Source organism: Rattus norvegicus, chromosome 3 (assembly GCF_036323735.1).
Source record: "Rattus norvegicus strain BN/NHsdMcwi chromosome 3, GRCr8, whole genome shotgun sequence".
NCBI lineage: Eukaryota > Metazoa > Chordata > Mammalia > Rodentia > Muridae > Rattus > Rattus norvegicus.
The window spans coordinates 153774601-153792905 of record NC_086021.1 but is presented as its reverse complement, the minus strand read 5'-3'; the positions used below and the strand labels follow the sequence as shown (position 1 = coordinate 153792905).

Sequence of the window (18305 nt, the reverse complement as noted above, 5' to 3'; positions counted from 1 at the left end):
AAAGCGTAGCAACTGAGGGTTGGAAAGTAGGAGATCAGGAAAGCCTTCATTTTAGGACAATATTTAGAAGTAATATCCATGGTCAACTGGAACTAAGAATAGCTAGGAGTCCAGATAATACACAGCTTTGTGGCCTCTGCTATGAAATATTAAGTAAAAACTAAAATTTTTAAAAATTATTTGAGTGTTTTGCGTGCACAGGTGTATATATATATACCACATGCATACCTGGTGCCCTCAGAGATCAGAAAGTGATGTTGGATCCCCTAGAACTGAAGCTATTGGATGGTTGTGAGCCACCATGATGGTGCCAGAAACCTAACCCAGGTCCTCTGTAAGAGCATCAAGTGTTCCTAATAGCTGAGCCACCTTTCTGGCCCTAAAACACAGTTTTTTTAATATTGTAAGTCATGGCTGCACCTGGGTTGAGCTGCTGTGCTTAGATGTTTAGCTTTCTCCCACTTGGTCCTTCATTCTCAGTGAGCTTGTGTGGTGCTGCAGTAACAGCCTCTGAGCGGCCAGTGGCTCAGCCCTCTGTTCCTTCTACAGCAGGACCTGATGTTGCTTTGTATGGTAACCATGGTTGAATTTGGACTCCAGGTTTCCCAGACACATTCTTCTGAATGAAGCATGCTCCAGCTATGTGTCTGCTCACCTTTTAATTAATGTATTTATTTCTGTAGTCTGATGCCGGATGGGAAGAGTACTATGACTACATCTTTCCAGAGGATGCTGCCAACCAGCCTAACCTCAAGCTGCTGGCGATGGCCAAGCTTTGGAAGAAACAGCAACAAGAAAGAGAAGCTGCCGAACAGGATCCAGATAAGGACATTGATGAGAGTGAATCCTCATCTTTTTAAATGTTATTATTGCTTTGTATAAATTAACAGTTTAGAACTTTGACTTCTGGATGTTTTTATATATTTACCCAGTAAGGAGTTGTTTGACATCTTTGAATTATTTTTTAAAATCTCCTGGGTTAACTATGGATGAGAAACTGCAAGTAAAGGAAATTTTTGTAACAGTTTTGTTACTTGAGTCCAAGCATTTCTAGCATTTGCTCCCACTGTCTTTATTAGATGGAATTCATGTGTGTGTCATCAGCACATACTTTAGGTGGGACTGCTGACTTCTCAGTGCTCAAGGTCCATCCTCTGGGAATAGGCACAGGTTTTTCATGATGGTGTACATGCATCTGAAACTTTTAGCTTTCATATCTCTTTAATTAATTAAAACCAAAAAACTCGAGTTCAGTCCAGTCCTAACACTTCATATGGTGGCTGTACATTTTAGTCGATTTCTCAAGCAGTGGAAGGATGGCACCTCATGTTGGTGATTCCATTAGAAAAGGAATATGCTGATGTCAATCTTGTTCCAACAGCACACCTTCCCCTGCCCCCAGCGCCTTTTTTAGCATCATGTGTCTACTTCTCATAGAATTAAATGGACTTGGGTTATATAGTCTCTAAATATGTGAATTGATTTGTAGTGATTTTTTGACCCCAAGTCTTTATTGGCTTAGTTATAGAAGCTTGTTTGGAAAACAGTAGCCTGCATCCTGAGGCACAGTGTCCTACACTCAGTTTGGGAAATCTCGGGTCTACTATGTTAACATCCTTGTGAAGTAGGACTCACCAGAGCACTCCTGCCAGTCCCAAGCTTTGTGAATTCTGCAGATAAAGCTGCCTGGAGACTGCATCTCCCAGCATGCCTGAGGATGTGTGAGCTTTAAAACTTATCTTTAACAGTTGTCATTAAACAGCAGGAGTCCAAAGACCCATGGTGATGATGGCACTGTAGCACAGTAACACACTTGTTGGTACTCTGCTCATATTGCATTTGCCTACCCTGAGAGGCACTGCTTATCTACTTATCCTGTAATTCACAGCCATTTTTTCTTTTGTTCACCAACTGTTCTTTCAAGACTAGTTTCTACCTAAAAGAACCATTAGTAAATAATTGATTATTAAATGTAAGTATATCCATCTAAGGGAATAAAAGCTGTTTAATAATAATATAAATTGGGTCTTGAAAATAAGGTAATTTTGGAAGTTACAAGAAAACAGTACTACTAGGTAAGATCTTTTCAGCCACCAAACTAGCACTAGGCTCAGGCGTTAACCTGAGTGTGCATTGAATACTTAGGGTGCTAGTCAGGAAGAATTTGTCACTGAATGTCCTTTGAGTTAGTGCAGATTCAAGATGGAGGTGAAAGCAGTTCAGAATGCTAGTTCCATAACTAAGCCACATCTTCCTAGGGCAGTTCTCTGTATGTTGCTCATGCACATGAAGAAACAAATTAGTGAATTTGCTCTTAAAAGTCCACTCATAACAAGCATGGGCAGATGTGAAAGTTGAAGGAAACTTTATTCCTCCTTGAGAACAAAAAATTCATTCTCTCCAACCTTAATATCTCAAAATAAGACCTCTCTAAAGTAAGAGCTTTTAAACCAAGTGCTAAGGTACATATATATGTTTATAGTCCTGACTACCACCTGAGGATTACTGGAAGTTGAGTTCACCCTAGGAATGTAAAAAGATCTTACCTCAAAGAAAAAGAATAAATGCCAACAAACATGCATCTTAATGTCATTTCACGTGGACCTTTTTGATTACTTCTTTACTGTCTGATTATCTATCTTTACATGATCTTTTGGAGTTAGATTCTGTTTCCCATTAAAGTCTCACATTCAAAGGTTTGAGCAGTGTTAACAGAAAATCAGGGTTTCACAGTAAGAATATGTTAGGTATGTCAGACAGGGATGATTTCAGATATGCACTTAAAAATGTTTTATATATAAAAAAGTCAAAACGAGAGGCACCATATCCTAAACAATGACCCCTCCATAATTCTGAGTAAAAGACAACAAACTTCCAGAAAACATTCATAGTCAACAATGTGTTTTACTATACATCTCAGATTTATACATTTCATATATGCTTTTAAAGCTTCAATTAACAGATCAATACAAAATAAAATATATATATATTTATATATGTGCAGCAGTGGTTCTCAGGCACAGGATTTAGGAGGAGGATGGAGGGAGTCTTTCCTTGGCATGTCAACCATGATAGTGGAACGTGTCCTTCTGACTTAGCTGCCTTGATTGAACTTTACATGGCAAACAGTTGAACATGTATGCCATTGCTCATTGGAAGGATAAGATTTGAAGTAAGTTCATAGCCTGCATGTTTTGAAGTCTTTAAGACTTAAATGCTTGCTTTCCTCCTACGAGCTCCAAGATCATCCTATGAAAAAAATATGTCCACAAACTGTCTGGAACACCTGCCTAAGAACCACTGCCTATGGTTATTCAATGTCCTCAGGCCTCACAGGATGAGGTAATGGGATGATGGATTTCTTCTCAGTGTCCCTGGAAAGTGCTTTCCTCATATCTGTTAGGAAACAAAGATTAATGTAAGCAACTAATACCAAACTTTCTTAAACCAGATTGAGTGTGTGGGTTAAGTTCCCATCATGTTTTGTGCCCTCCCTGTAATCCTAAGTGGTATGTATGTACTTACAAGACTCCCACTGTAGTTACAACAGTTGCTTATCAAATCCCACCTAGAAGCCAACTAATATAAACGTTCTTTCTTAGAAAAAGAACACATCTATACCATGAAATGATAATTTATAGAAATTAACCACTGGCTGGTTAGTCTACATTAACTATTCCTAAATTCATAAATGTAATTCTTTTGAATTTATTAAAATGAGTATGTAGGCTTGTGGTGGGGAAATAACTATTTTGACTTTCTCTTGGAGTTACTGCCACAGCAGGAAGCTTACCGTAGGCATCCTCATCAGGCTCCCCATTGCTGGCTGAGTAGTACTCTATGACTGTCCTGTAGACACTATAACCCAACTGCTTGTACATGTTGACAGCAACTTGATTGGATACTCTAACGAAGAGATCAACAAAAAATCCACCTTTTCTTTAAAAAAAAGAAAAAGAAAAAAGGAAAAAAGGGGAAATGTTAAAACTGTAAGAACTCTAGACAGTCTGGTATGCATCTTTAAAAATACTAGTGCCATGCATAGTGTGGTGCTACTGTGGATTACAGGCCTGTAATCCTAGGATTTGGGACTGAAGGGGAAGAACTGTGGATTCCAGGCCGGCCTGGGCTACAAACATAATGGGCTCGAGGCCAGTCTTGGCTACAAAATGGCATAAAAAGAATCCTTGGTTGACTACTTGGGGATGGTAGTAACAACCTTGAAGTAGACATCTTTTATTACCACTTTTACTATTCCAGGTAACTATTTCAGAATACAGAAAAAGGACCCAAGCATAGCTGCTGTAGGATCTGCTGGTGACTACCAGACTTCCTTTTGGTCAGTAATACCTCCATCTCCTCCTCAAAGCTCTTCACATCCTGATTCTGTGTCTAGGCTGTCTCCTTGTTTACTGCCTATAAAGCTTTCGTTTTTGGTTGTGACCTTTCTGTAAGCATAATCAGTTGGGTATTACGTTGTGAGTGACCTCAGTCAGTCCTGAGCCTCTGGAGTTACTGGAGCTATTTTTATTCTCTTCACTTTGTTTATTAGCCTTTCAGTGTATGAACATACAACTTGCCCATGGTCCTCTGGAAACATTTCCAGTTCTATTGTAAAGGATGTTACTATGGATACTTTTGTTGAGCATCTCATGATACAGTATCTAATTGGGGATCTCACTGCTGTGTCATGGTATATACACTGTCATCTTGATTAAATTCTAACCTGTTTATTCCAAGTCCACTCCTATGTATGAGACACAGTATCTTGATGTGACATTAATATACATTTCTAATTACTAATGAGAGGTTTGTGTCTACTGACCATTTAAATGTCTCCTTTTGAATAGCTCTTAATGACCTTTCAGTTTTTTCCCCCAGTGGCTACCATGTGTGCTGGATATGCTGCAATATTTGAGTTTTCTGTAAGCATCCATCGTGTTACTTTAGTTATCTCTGGGTGAGCAAAGTTATGCTACTTTTACTCAGAAGAGCAATGAGCCTTCCCTATATGGTCAGCACTGTTTACAGCCTACTTAAAAAGGTCTCTACACTAAGGTCATGGGAGACTTTGGATATTATACTCTGTTGCTTTTCCATGTCCATGTTTTAAATAAGTCTGAAGTTTATATGTAGTAAAGTAGCAACCAGGGAAACATTTCACCATCTTTACTGAAAACTCCCACCCTGATATCTAATTCACCCTCAGGAACACCAAGACCCTTAGACATATTCCTCATGTTCTAATCTTCTGCTCTCACTCTTGCACCAATAGTCTGTGCTGCACATTGGATCTGAGAGGGCAGAGCTAGCTGCCCATTGTTGAATATTGACATTTTTGCTGCTCCTTCTTTTTCCCTTGCATTCTATATTAATAGCACCCTCAAAAACCTAAGTAGGATTCTGGGTGTGATTACATTTACTCTAAGGTCAGTCACTTTTATGTCTCCCCATAAAGTTTTATAAATGAGTACTTTGGGGAGGCATATGCTCTTGATGCCAATTTCAATACTTCTTTCTGGTTTTATTGTTTTCATTTAGTTCTAGGGACTTGTGCATTCTTTTTTTCTATCTGTGACAGCAGTTTGCTGCCTCCTAACCCTCTTCCCTTGTTTCCTACATGCCTTTGCTGTGTAAATTTCCAGAACATTATGAAGAGGGACTGAACGTGTACCTTTGATTGCCATGGCTTTGCTACTTCCCCCACTTGTGTTCTCTAGACTGCTACAAAATACACTGCATCTACTCAATAGTGGTTCTTCTTCAGTCCAGTCCACACCCTGGCTCCTGGTGTATCATAATTCTTTTCACTCACCAAAGCTATTTACCAACAGTTTTTCTGCAACTTGTGCCCCCTGGCGACAGTTCCCAGTTCCTCAGATTTTCCTCCTTACATCATCAAGGATGCCTCTGCCTAAAAGCTGTGTTAAACTGACTGACTTATTACCGTGGGAGCCCAGACTGGCCTCAGATGCCCACTCCTCTTGCATGCTAGGATTACAGGTGTGAGCCGCCACACTCGGACTGAAGTCTGACAAAACTCTTATGTCGGGAGATTTTTCAGTAAAGATGGTGGGACAAGTCAATAGGCAAAATGTTTCCCTGGTTGCTACTTTACTACATCCAAAAAAAAAAGGTCCAGCTACTACTACTAAGGTAGGGTAGACTTACAAACTTTCATTTTGCATCATCCTCACACTAAGAATGGCTTTAAACAGTGTTGGTTTGTTAAGCCAATCTATGCAACAGATCCTATGTGGTTGCAAAGTATTTACTCTCTGCCCTGGAAAAGCTTTCCTGACTTCTATTCTGTTCCCTAGCTGATTTCTACCTGACAGTTCTTATAAAGAAGCATATTCAGCTGATTAACAATTTGTCTAGTCCAGGGTATACAGCATTATTATATCTTCAATGGATTCAGTTTTTAAAATATCTTTGTGAATTTGCATGTCTGTGTGGCATGTCCTGGTGTGTGTGTGTGTGGAAATCAAAGGACAGCTGTGGGTCTTTGTCTCCCTGATTTGCTGGTTCTCCACTATGAAGACGCAGCCATCTGGCTCACAGGTTTCTAGGAATTGTTCCTATCCTCCATCTTGCTTTACCAACTGAGTCAAGAGGGGTGTTGCCAAGTCCAACTTTTTACATGAGTTCTGAGGATCTGAACTAGGGCCCTCATGCTTGCATCAAGCCATCTTCCCAGCCAAGTCATTTGTCAATATGCAATGGCCCCTTAACAATGGTAGTAAGTATCCAACTATAGTGATTATCAATATGAGAAATCAACTTCCTTTTGGCTATAATTTGCAAGATAATTTAATATTTTCTTTATTTTTCAATCTTTATAACCTTACACAGTCCCATAAACATTATGCATCTTTTTCTTCATGGCACTGCTGGGGCTGGAACCCAAGGTCTTATACATGACTACAGAGCCTCATCCTTAGCCCATGTCTGTCTTTTCGCTGTAGTCATTATTCATTTATAGCTACTTAACTTCTCTTTACATTTTTACTCCTGTATCAAAATTTTATTCTTGCTTTAGTGTACATCTAAACAAGACATGACTATAATGTACGTCTCTGTACCCACTCAAACAAAACAATGAAACCTCAGAAACTGGAGGGGAAGAGAGGTTAGTAATTACCTAAGTAGAATACTAATTATGTCCAAGGTTCCAGCTTGTTAGAACCCACTTCCCGATAGCCTGTCTGTCACACAATGTTATTGATAAATGTGTGTATATCCTGCCTTCTTAAAACTTTCCTTCTGTCTTATATTCAGTTCAGGGAGAACAAATAAGTTTGGGTGTTTGGGTTTTTTGCTTGCTTGTTTGTTTGTTTTTGTGTTTTTATGATTTTGAGACAGGGTTTCTCTGTGTAGCCCTGGCTATCCTGGAACTGGCTCTGCAGAAGCAGCCAGATCTCTTGCGTTCGAGGCCAGCCTGGTCTACAGAGAGAATTCCAGGCCAGCCAAAGATGTTAACACAGAAAAACCCGTCTCTAAAAACCATTCAAAATAAAAAAAGAGGGGCTGGAGAGATGGTTCAGCAGTTTGGAGCACTGACTGCTCTTCCACAGGTCCTGAGTTCAAATATCTGTAACAGGATTTGATGCCCTCTTCTGGTGTGTCTGAAGACAGCTATAGTGTGCTTATATATAATAAATAAATAAATCTTTAAAAAAAAAAGAAAAAATGAAAAAAAAAAAAGAAGCAGGATTTGGTTTTTGTTTTGAACGGGCTGGTGTGTGAGTTGGCTCAGAGCACTTTTGTCTAGTTACTTCTTTAAAAAATTGTCTTTATTAAAATCTACCAATCCTGTGGAAACAAAGCCTCTAGGTCTGTAACTATTCCCTTTCATACCACTTTTTAGGCAGCAACTTGACAAATGCGGTACATAGACATTTTGTGTCCCTTCTAGGAAATGGAGAAACCCTTCTCTTATATAATTGTGCTGCCTTTTTCTTTCTTTTCTAAAATCTTTCACTGTGAGCAAGGTATGACAGGTTTCTTTGAAAGTCATATTATTGGCAATTACCTAAATGCCTCAAACTCAAGAGGTACGTGGGACATTTGATTTTGTTTTAAAGACAAGACATCCTTTGTAGCCACAGTTGACCTGGCATTCACTATGTAGACTAACCTGGCTTCAAACTCAAGAGATGTCTTCCTCTGCCTCTCGCCACTGTAGGGAAAGGCATGTACTACCATGCTTAGCCCTGGCTTCAGGCTATTTTATATGTTCAGGAAAAACATCAAAACTCTTGATGACAGAATTTGTATGAAATGGGATTCTTTATACTTGCTATGATTAACTGGTGCTTATATGCAAACCATTGGAAATGGATTATGTCGCATTGGCTTCAGGGTTTAAAAAGCTACTCAGTGCTCACAGTGTACTCATCCCTGGGTAGTGGATGGCACATTGTTCCTCTTCTCCTATAGATGGCTACTAGCTGTTGGAACAGAAACCAGTTTGAAACTGAGCTACTTGGGCCTGCAAACATCCGCCATAGTGCTAAGAACACCAGAGACCATCCTTGAAAGGTTGATTTTGAGTCCGGCTCAGCTGTCTACGGCTGGACACAGCACTGCACGAATCCTCTCCAACAGCAGAGGAGCAGCAGTGGTGCTGCTATGAGCTTGGCAGAGCTGCAGGGACCTACTGCAAGCTGAAAATAAAATTCTAAGTCCAGGCCACGACACTCAGAAAAGAGACAGTTCATAATCACGTGTATTGGAAAAACGGGCTCTCACCTTTCTGAAATTTCCTCTAGTAACTCCATAAGTTTAGCAGCCAAGCCAAGACGGCGGAATTCAGGGGCGACAGACAGAGCTGTGACATGTCCATGCCACTCTTCCCTAGCTACTGAGCCTTCTGCTTTGCCCATAACTGCCAACAGAAAATCGCATCAGTAATTAAAACACCAATTTGCACAAAAATTCATAGTCTGCCATTTGTTTCTTTTAAAATAAAAAAACCACCAAAGTTTTAAAGTACTATCATCAAGTTAATAATTAACTTTCATTTGAAATGCCATTCGCAAATGATATTCTATATCTACTTCTAAAGTCAGACTTAAAAAACCTAAATGATAAACTAAAAACCAAGAACAAAGACTAGGATACTTTTTGTTCAAATGAGATACATTGAAATAGATTTAGGTTTTTTTTTTTTTCAAATAGCTACATTTAAAATTACATTTACGGCCTGGAGAGATGGCTCAGCAGTTAAGAGCACCCGACTGCTCTTCCAGAGGTCATGAGTTCAATTCCCAGCAACCACATGGTGGCTCACAACCATCTGTAAAGAGATCTGATGCCCTCTTCTGGTGTATCTGAAGACAGCTACAGTATACTTATATATAATAAATAAATAAATCTTTAAAAAAAAAATTACATTTACAATGTATGTATGATTGCAGCTACTCATAGCTCCAGTAGCAGTTGGTTAAGTGGAGATACCTTAATCCCTGCCTTATATACAAAGTAACCATACAGAAATCTAACAGAATGATCCACAGAGACTACAGTCATTTATTAGGTTCACTGCTGTATTTCTTGGCCTAGTGCACGGCTGGACACAGAAGAGATGTGGTAAACTGTTAGTAATTGATCTGAAAATAAAATGCCATCTTTCATGATTTACACCAAATTCTAAAGTAAAGCAGACTGAAACCTGTATTAAAATCTTTACTCACCCAAAAAAGTACTAGTGGTACTGTACTTACTATAACCCATTAGCTCTCCGCCAGGTGCCTCGGCAACGATGAAATACTCTGGCCAGTGCGCAAGGTACTGTAAGTAAAAAGGAATCCCATACTAGAGCTGTTAAGGAATATGGGCCGTAATAAAGAGCAAAAGGTTCCTTGTTAGAGCATTTTCCTGTGGGTATTTTCGTGTGGGTGGTTATTTCAAAATATACTATCAGACAGCAGGTATGATAGTACATGTCTTTAATCCCAGCACTTAGGAGGCAGAGGGAGAACAGCCAGGGCTATGTAGAGACAAAACAAAAACTACCATCAGGCTGGAGAAGCAGCATGGTGGATAAAGTGCTGTCAGCTGAGGACTGGAGTCCAAATGCCTATTCTCCACATAAACGTTGGATGGGCTTGGTTGCCTGCTTGTGATCCCCACACATGGGGGAAGCCGTGTAAATAAAGTGGAGAGTGATTAGGAAGGACAACTGAGTCAACCTCTAGCCTCTACGTCCACCCTTCACACCCACATGCAAACACCCATTGTCACTTTATCCTCCACTTAGTACACTGTAACTTCTCTAATACCATGAAATGGAATATTTACATCAGCACTTAATTTTTAATAAAATGGCCTGGACATCTCTCTAGATGTAGAATGCATATGGTGCCATCTAGTAGAAAACAAAATCTCGTACAGTCTGCCTTCAGACTAATCAGATTGCACCTATAACCATAGGTGTGTGCCATTTATCATCTAAGATTACTTCCTGTTCATGGTCCATCTACCCTGCACTAGAAATTCAGCTTCTCTCTCATGTTTATTCTAGCAACTGCTTGGCACATAGAACATTTGTATTTCCTGAATCACACTGGAGACTTCAATGGCTAGTTTCTACTTTGACTATAGTTATGCAACTATTACATTTGTTAAGGAATCAATTATATTCAGAGGAAATGCCTGCCTGGCCTGGCTGTGCCTGTAACCCAGCACTCCAGCATCAGCATCTGTAGTTCAAGTCAGACTGAGACACAAGGCGAGGCCCTCTTATTCAGAAAGAATGGTTACTCTTCAACACCAGGGTGTCCTTACTGCTATGATTCACTGCCATGTTTGTTTCACCTTCTGTCAGCTTTCTGGTACAATTACATAAAAAGACAGTATTAATACACTTTCTACTAAAAAGTTCCCAGGAAACCCCCTCGTCTTAGGAGCCTTGAAACTCCTATGAAGGACAGTCTCTTCTTCCAGAACTCAGGCAGCACGCCAGCAACTGACTACTACCATGAGCTCCCCTCCATATCCCCACTCCCTACATAAACCCCAGGCCTTATATAGTCAAAGCATAGGTTAATTTGTAGTCTGCCATTTTCCCAAAGGGAAAATTTCTGTGATATGAAATTCTTCAAAATCCTACATAGTCATGTAAGTGCTTTGAGGGTTTTTTGTTTTTTCTATTCCATTGTTTCTGATATGGCTTCTTGATGCTTATACTTATTGTGTCCTTTTGCATGAGGACACAACTTAAAATACTTCATCCCTCTGCCAGGAGACATCTAGGCCATTTCTAATTTCTAAAATATGTCTAGATCCTTGATGTCCTTGATGAATGCAGCTTAATTTACCATTTCCTTACTAGTGAATGTGAGTGACATTCAATTTTTTAACACAATTCTCTTAAAATAACTTTTATAATGTCACTATTTTTGTAAAGGGAGAATAAGATGTGGTATTGGGGGCCAAAAGTCTGTCATATCTACCCAAACTTAGAACCACAGACAGTATGTAAATCAACCAACATGGCTATATCCCGGTAAGAAAAATTCTTTAAAAAACTAAATGGTAAACCAGATTTGGCCCATGCTTCTTATGTTTGCCAATCCCTGGAGTAAACTGCCTGTTGGTTCAGTCTTCAGGAAATGGCATTTCTTCTAAAATGCTTTTCAGAAAGACTGTGCCAGATGACTGTGGCACCAGCAGCTTCTAAGAAGGCACCTTACTTAGCCAGCAGCAGCACTGGGTTGTGTCTTTCCACAGTTCTGGATATCTGATACATTAAACTGGGTTCTCAGATTTTAGTCTGCATGCCTTTTGACGGGTGAGACTGAACTAAGTCTTCACTAGCCTCTGCCCTCTAGTAAGCGATCAGCTACTCCCAGCAGTGTCAGTGGACATGGTTTAGAAATCCTATCTGTGTTGTACCCACTGACTGATCTGCTATTGCAGCACAATCAGGAATACCCCAACCACACACCTTTGCTCAATTTCTACTGGATGATAGACACTGTTATTACTGAAAGTCCTGTATTTCCTTCAGCAACAAGTCAGGAGAGAGAAGGGCTGTGTGGTGCTTCCCAAAGCAATCGCCTCCCCTCTGTCGACTGCGTGCCCAGAAACACAAAGACGTGTTCTGGAAGCCGTCTATGCCAGAAAGACCCAGGCTCTCTTGAGCAGGACTGCTGGAGACATCATGGAACCGCTTACCCTCTCTAGATTTGGTTCACAGCAGAGGGAGACAGGCCCCGACTACCTGTGTCATTGCTGCTGTCTATGCACAGCCAGGATTACTATGGGAAGGTGAGCAGTAGAGCTGCAGTGTAACAGTCATTATCTTAAGAGTTGTGGGGGTTGGGGATTTAGCTCAGTGGTAGAGCGCTTGCCTAGGAAGCGCAAGGCCCTGGGTTCGGTCCCCAGCTCCTGGGGAAAAAAAAAAAAAAAAAAAAAAACAACAACAACAAGAGTTGTGGGCAAGCCTAAGGCCACTCCTGCTCAGTTTTGTAAATGTTTTCAGTGTCACTTGTGCTTTTCAGAACCTATTCCTTAAAACATTTTTCAGAACTCATCTTTTTCTTCTGCTCCAATTTTCTTCTTCATAAACAATCCTTAGGTTTTTTGTGTTTTTTTTTGTTTTTTTGTTTTTTTTGTTCTCAAAAAGGATACAGTTTCTGTAAGTGGATCCAAGTTACTGAAAAAAAAAACAAGAAAAGAGCAAGAGTTAGAATTCTTGAGCCCAACTTAAAAGATTATATTACTTAAAACAAACTATGGGCTGGCCATAGTGGTTCACACCTTTAATCCCAACACTCAGGAGTCAGAGTAAAGCCAGCCCTGTCTACAATAGCAAGTTCCAGAACAGCCAGGACTACACAGAGAAACCCTGTCTCAAAAAACTGACCAAACAACAACAAAAAACAAAAAACAAAAAAAACATATTTCTTCTACAACTCTAAAACCAACCTGAAAGCCAAAGAAGATAGTTTAAATGACCCAGGCCACATGTGCACTAATAGAGAGCTGTACTTTTTCACTGAACTGCCTCTTTATAAGCAGAATTATAGCTTACTCCATCAGACTCTTGCAGACATGAGACCCAGTTAGGCATGTGTCTCATGTACAGCCAGTCCAATTAACCCACTCCCATCTCATCATCCCTGCCCAGCTCTGGGACTTCGCCTACAATTTCCCCTTCTCAAAGTGGATGGGAGTCCTTCTCCTGCCTCCACTTTTTCTCCTCCTCCTACAAATCCTCACAGACCCCATATACTTTCAACTGAAGTTCACTTACTTTCACACTACTCTCTCCTGTTAACTAAGCCCTGGTGGTTGGGGAACTACCCAACATGTCCCATCACACCAGCCCAAATTCAACATTCCTGAAAACCATCTCCAACCATTTCTCCCCATCATTTCCCCAGGCTCAAAACCAGCTATTTTCAGCTGTTTCCCTTTCTTGTCAATCTGAGACAGAAGAATGTCAGGTAGTCTATACTCCTCTAGTCCAGTAGTCCTCAACCCTTCAGGTTTCAAAACCTGTAGTGATGTAGTATTATGGAAATAACTCTTAAATCCCAAAAGATTGGAACTTTTGTTGGACTTCACAACCAGAATTGCTAATACACCCTAAAATTACTTGAGAATAGTAGCCTACTGTGTCCTCGGCCTGTGTGCTTAACCTGCCTTTATGAGAACATTGTAACAATCAATTTACTTGCCTTGGATTTCCATGTAATCAATGTTTAGAACCTAATAGCTTTAACCTTAAGTTATATATTCTTCCATCCTCCTGATCCAGAACAATGCATGTGTGTCACTTACAGAAAGCAGCAAATACAGAGGTTGAAAGCAGTCTTCTGAGATGAATATCCTTCTTGAACACTAAATACAGTGTTTGGATACTGGTTGATAAACAGTGATTTGTGTGATGCTATTTGTTGTCTTGTCAGTTGGGATCAGTTGGAGCCAGAGACCGAATCCCTTGTAAAACTGTTACAGATTTCTGTAAAGTATCCCTTCTTTCCCCCATGTGATGCTTTCTGTGCTGCTCAATAAACACAGAGTCCAACCCTTTGTAAGAGACAGAAACTGAACACAAACGCAGGGACAAATTTTACAAAACAGCCTTTGAGCAGGCAGAAATGAAGACTCATGCACCACTCAAAGGGAGCATGAAGTAGAGAATTCAGTTCTGGACTTGCTTTTGCTAAAATGACAGCAAGAGGAAGTACTTTTCTTTCTTTCCTTAATGTGTTAACTGGGAGTTCTGTATTTAATCTGTGCAAAAACCCACTTTACACTTGACAAACAAGCCTATTGTATTTACTTACTCTGTATTGGTTTTATTTTGGTCAACATAAACCTAGACATATGGGAGGAGGCAAACTTGATTGAGGAAAAGCCTCCATAAGATTGGCCTATAGGTGACAGGAGGCATTTTCTTAAATCAATGGGTGGTTGATGTGGGCTACTGTGAGTGATGCCATCCCTGGGCAGGTAGCCCTGGGGTGTATAAGAAAGCAGACTGAGCTACCCGGGGGAAGAAGCCATTATCAGCAGTACTCCATGTGTTTTGCTTCACTTCCTGCCTCCATGTTCCTGCCTTGGCTTCCCTCAGCAGACTCTGACCCAGGGTATTCCAACCAGTGTTTCTTAGCATTAGAACCTTAAGGTCTACAGGCTATATAAGTATTTTCAATTTTAAGTTATTCATTTAAAAATAATTACATGTTTAACTAACATGAATAATTTTACTAAGAAATAGTAATGTAAAAAAAAGATACAAGAAACCCAGTGACGGTGGCAATGTAGTTTCTCAGTGTCAAATAAAAAGAAAACCATTGACTCCTCTGGTGCTCAAGATACTTACTATATTCAGAGACTTACACAAAACATGGTAGGCAAACCAACAAAACGACTGGCCTTAGTGCTGTGAGAACAGCTTCGACCTTACAGACATCATGAACCAATCCTGAGGGCCTCTGGGTCCTGTGGCCCTGCCCTGTAGACACCGCAACCCTCAACTTTACATGTTTGGCTCACCTCAACTGTCCAACTCTCTCTGCCCTTCCTCTCTCTCCTTAAACACATGAAAATGAAACCAAAAAAAAAAAAAGTGTAAGAAGAAAACAGCTCAAGGCCTCTAGCTGACTTCACCCACCCAAAAGCCCCTGCACCCAGACACTGCTTGCTCTTCTGCCATTTTAAGGCTAGCAGGCCCCTCCCTCTTCTTACCACTGAGAACACGTCACTTAACAGTTTCTCTCTGGTGTTTGCACTTCTGCCTCTCCTGAAGGGAGTGTACAAATGCAGCACGCACTCAGCCATCATCACCTCATGACAGTGCACACCTCCTGCTTGGAGTCCTCTTGTTAGCTTGTGGATCCCACTGTTTTCCTCCTACCTTGGTTTGGCCTTTCAGTTTCATTTACTCAAGCACCTAACCTTGTGACTCAACTGTTTCCTAACATGGCCTACTAACAAAATGAGAAAGTGGACCCCTTTACTACCATTAACAAGAGGAGGTGTTACCAAGCCAGGTGAGCTGAGACCTAATGTTTGATATCTGTTCATGTGTATTTTCCTTCTACTTTATCCATTTCCACATTAAGCCACTGTCTCTTCCTAAAGCTGCATATGCATGATTTGCCTGTCTATTTCTTAAGTTCAGGCACTGTGTCAGCTACACAGCATCTCCCATTATCATTCTAGGCCATTGCCAAGGATCCTCAATGGCTTACCTGTCTACTTTATCGCCGCTAATCAATCACCTTGTACTCACTAGGTCAGAGTTCAGATTGAAGAATTTTTAAACACCATGTGCCTGTATCCCTCCCCATTATTATTGCCTAATACAACAGTATGGAAGTCCTTATAAAACATGTTCATTGTACTATATAAGTAATTATTGATTTACAGTACATGGAAGTGCTTGGGTTGTTTGCACACAACACCATTTTAATAAGGAGGTTGCACATCACTGAATTTTGGTGTATCCTACAATAATCTGGATACCAAAGGACCTCAGACTTGTGATCCTCAGACCTCAGCCTGAGTGCCCCGGTCAACTTTTCTCATTTATTTAATGGGTATGGGTGTATTATACCCCATGTGTGTGGTCTGTACACCACATGCATACCTGATGATCACTGAAGCCAGAAAAGGACATCAGCTTCTCTGGAATGAGTATTACAGTAAAGTGTGAGCCTCCATGGATAGTGAATCCCTGTCCTCTGGAAGAGCAGCCAGTGCTTAACAACTGAACAACCATCTCTCTCCAGCTCCATGGGACCAATTTTTTAACAATCACCAGGGTCAGTCTCCACCTACTCCACGTCAGGGTTGTGTGTGTGTGTGTGTGTCCCAATCCTTTCCTTCACCCAGAAACTGAGGACATCAGCACATGACAGAATTTGTGAAGATTAAACGGCTTATTATTACATGAGTGCCTGCCGCAAGTATTAAATACAGAGAGGATTTAACAGAAGCTGGACCTAACAGAAATTGCAACGAAGCTGATCTGAACCAATTAACATAGTAATTAAACCTGGCTTCACCGGAAGCAAAGGCCTACCCTTGCTTCACACTCCCATTTTCTTACCTGCAACCCCCCCCCCCCGAACTTTCTCCTCGCCAAATTTCCTTCATCAAAGTTCATTCCCTCTTTGAAATGTTCATCGTTATCTACCCCATAGTTTCTTCCCTTCTGCTACCTGAACCATCCGATCCGTACTTCTGTTATGTCAAGCAAATAATCGAGGTAATGTGTCTACTGGTGATCACGGTAAAATGCTGAGCTTTTAAAATGGTCATAATTTTCCAAACTAATTTTTTTTCTTTTTAAAAAGCGAGAAGGGGAGACCGGCAAATCACGGGTCTTTTAAACTTGGACTGAAAAGAAACCACCCAGCACCGGCACCGGGGTTCCTGAGTACAGTGGATCCCCAATCAAAAAAAAAAAAAAAAAAAAAAAAAATGTAGTCTAGCTGGGTGTGGTGGGGCATGTCTTTAATCCCAGCACTAGGTAGGCGAGAGGAAGACGTATCTGTGAGTTTTAGGCCAGCCTGGTCTACATAGTTCCAGGAGCCCAGGGATACAAAATGAGACCCTTTAAGAAAAGAAAAAGGCAGTCTACTTTGAGCGCTCCGCTACTGTAACTACCAAGCACAAACCACAACTTGCTGAGAGGGCCCGGAGCATCGCAAGGTTACTTCACTGGGATACAATTTAACCAGGACCGCGCTCCTTCCTGGCCCACCCTCCTCAGTGAGCCCGCCTCAGAGAGCGGGAGCACAGTGTCCAGTCCAGCTCCTCATCACCCCGGCGCACCCGGAGCGCCACGCCTCGGCCAAGGTCACCGGCCAGCGCACCCGCGCAGCGTCCACCCGGCCCACGGCCCCGCGAGGCTGACCCTGTCCCGCGCCGCGAAGACAGAGGCTGGCCCAATGCGGCACTCACATGTTGTTGAAGCGGAACAGGTCGTCGCAGGTGAAGGCCCGGAGCGTGGTCATTGCGCCGCCGCCAGCCTCCAACCCACTCAGCGCGACCCAGCGCCCGCACTACCGGAAGTACTCGCACCCGCGGCCCCCATGGGGTGGGACAAAGAACTACTTCCGGACCAGAGGTTGCTGGGCAACAAGAGTAGCGTCGCAGCTCTCTCTGGCGGCGGAAATCAGCAATTGCCTTAATGCTCAGCACCTACAGATCCTTTCCAGAAAGTAGGCAGAGTAACAAGGAGGAAGGAGCTGGGGTCTGAGAACCAAATCATAAAAGCGAGTTTCAAAACTACAAAGATGCTTCACGGGGTGAGTCAGGAAGTGATCCCTAAAAGGAAGGCTCAGGGCCTCTTCTCTCAACCACTGGGGTGAACCAGTGATGTGATCTTGAGTTTTCTAGCATATTAAAATTAGGAAGAAGGGAGGAAGGGAGGAAGGAAGGAAGGAAGGAAGGAAGGAAGGAAGGAAGGAAGGAAGGAAGGAAGGAAGGAAGGAAGGAAGGAAGGAGGGAGGAAGGAAGGAGAAAGAAAGAGATGTTTTATATACACAGTATACCTAAAATATCATTCCGACATTTTATTGTATTTTCTGTACAAAAGAAATTGAATAGCTTATCTTAGTTTGGTAGTAGGATTTTGAAATCTGGTGTGCATATTTTAATCTGAGAGAAAAATGATCAGAATTATTTGTTTCAATACTGATTTTATTAAAATGTATGATTAAAAAGCAGATCAAGCTAGGAATGGTGCCTTAGACCTTTAATCCCAGAAGTAGCAAGACAGAGACAAGTAGATTCCTAGTGAACCTCAAAAGCCCTGGTCTATATAGTGAGTTCCA

The 18305-nt window shown here is 41.3% G+C and overlaps 2 protein-coding genes across 6 annotated transcripts in view; one reads left to right on the top strand and one right to left on the bottom strand.

The window, feature by feature from the left end:
* Crnkl1 (crooked neck pre-mRNA splicing factor 1) overlaps positions 1–18305 on the top strand; it is a 43256-nt gene that overhangs the window by 15068 nt on the left and 9883 nt on the right. Inside the window, exon 14 of one of the 2 annotated variants that reach the window (XM_063282973.1) lies at positions 684–17777. In XM_063282973.1, the coding sequence (XP_063139043.1) occupies positions 684–860 (177 nt within the window). In that variant the 3' untranslated portion in view covers positions 861–17777. Of the gene's footprint in view, positions 1–683; positions 17778–18305 lie in introns of those variants that run through there. The other variant, NM_053797.2, reaches the window with a different exon arrangement.
* Positions 2777–17555, bottom strand: Naa20 (N(alpha)-acetyltransferase 20, NatB catalytic subunit). Of its 4 annotated transcripts, none has more exons than NM_001108595.1 (6): positions 17431–17555; positions 12640–12664; positions 9699–9819; positions 8755–8890; positions 3794–3939; positions 2777–3396 (listed from the first exon to the last, which is right to left on the bottom strand). In NM_001108595.1, exons 1-6 carry the CDS (start codon positions 17481–17483, stop codon positions 3311–3313), a joined length of 567 nt encoding a protein of 188 aa, NP_001102065.1. In that variant the 5' UTR covers positions 17484–17555; the 3' UTR covers positions 2777–3310. The 4 variants fall into 4 exon arrangements, with proteins under 4 accessions (NP_001102065.1, XP_006235217.1, XP_063140240.1 ...); XM_006235155.5 differs by having other exon boundaries at positions 2885–3396; positions 9729–9819; positions 17431–17546; XM_063284170.1 differs by lacking the exon at positions 2777–3396 and having other exon boundaries at positions 3798–3934; positions 17431–17546.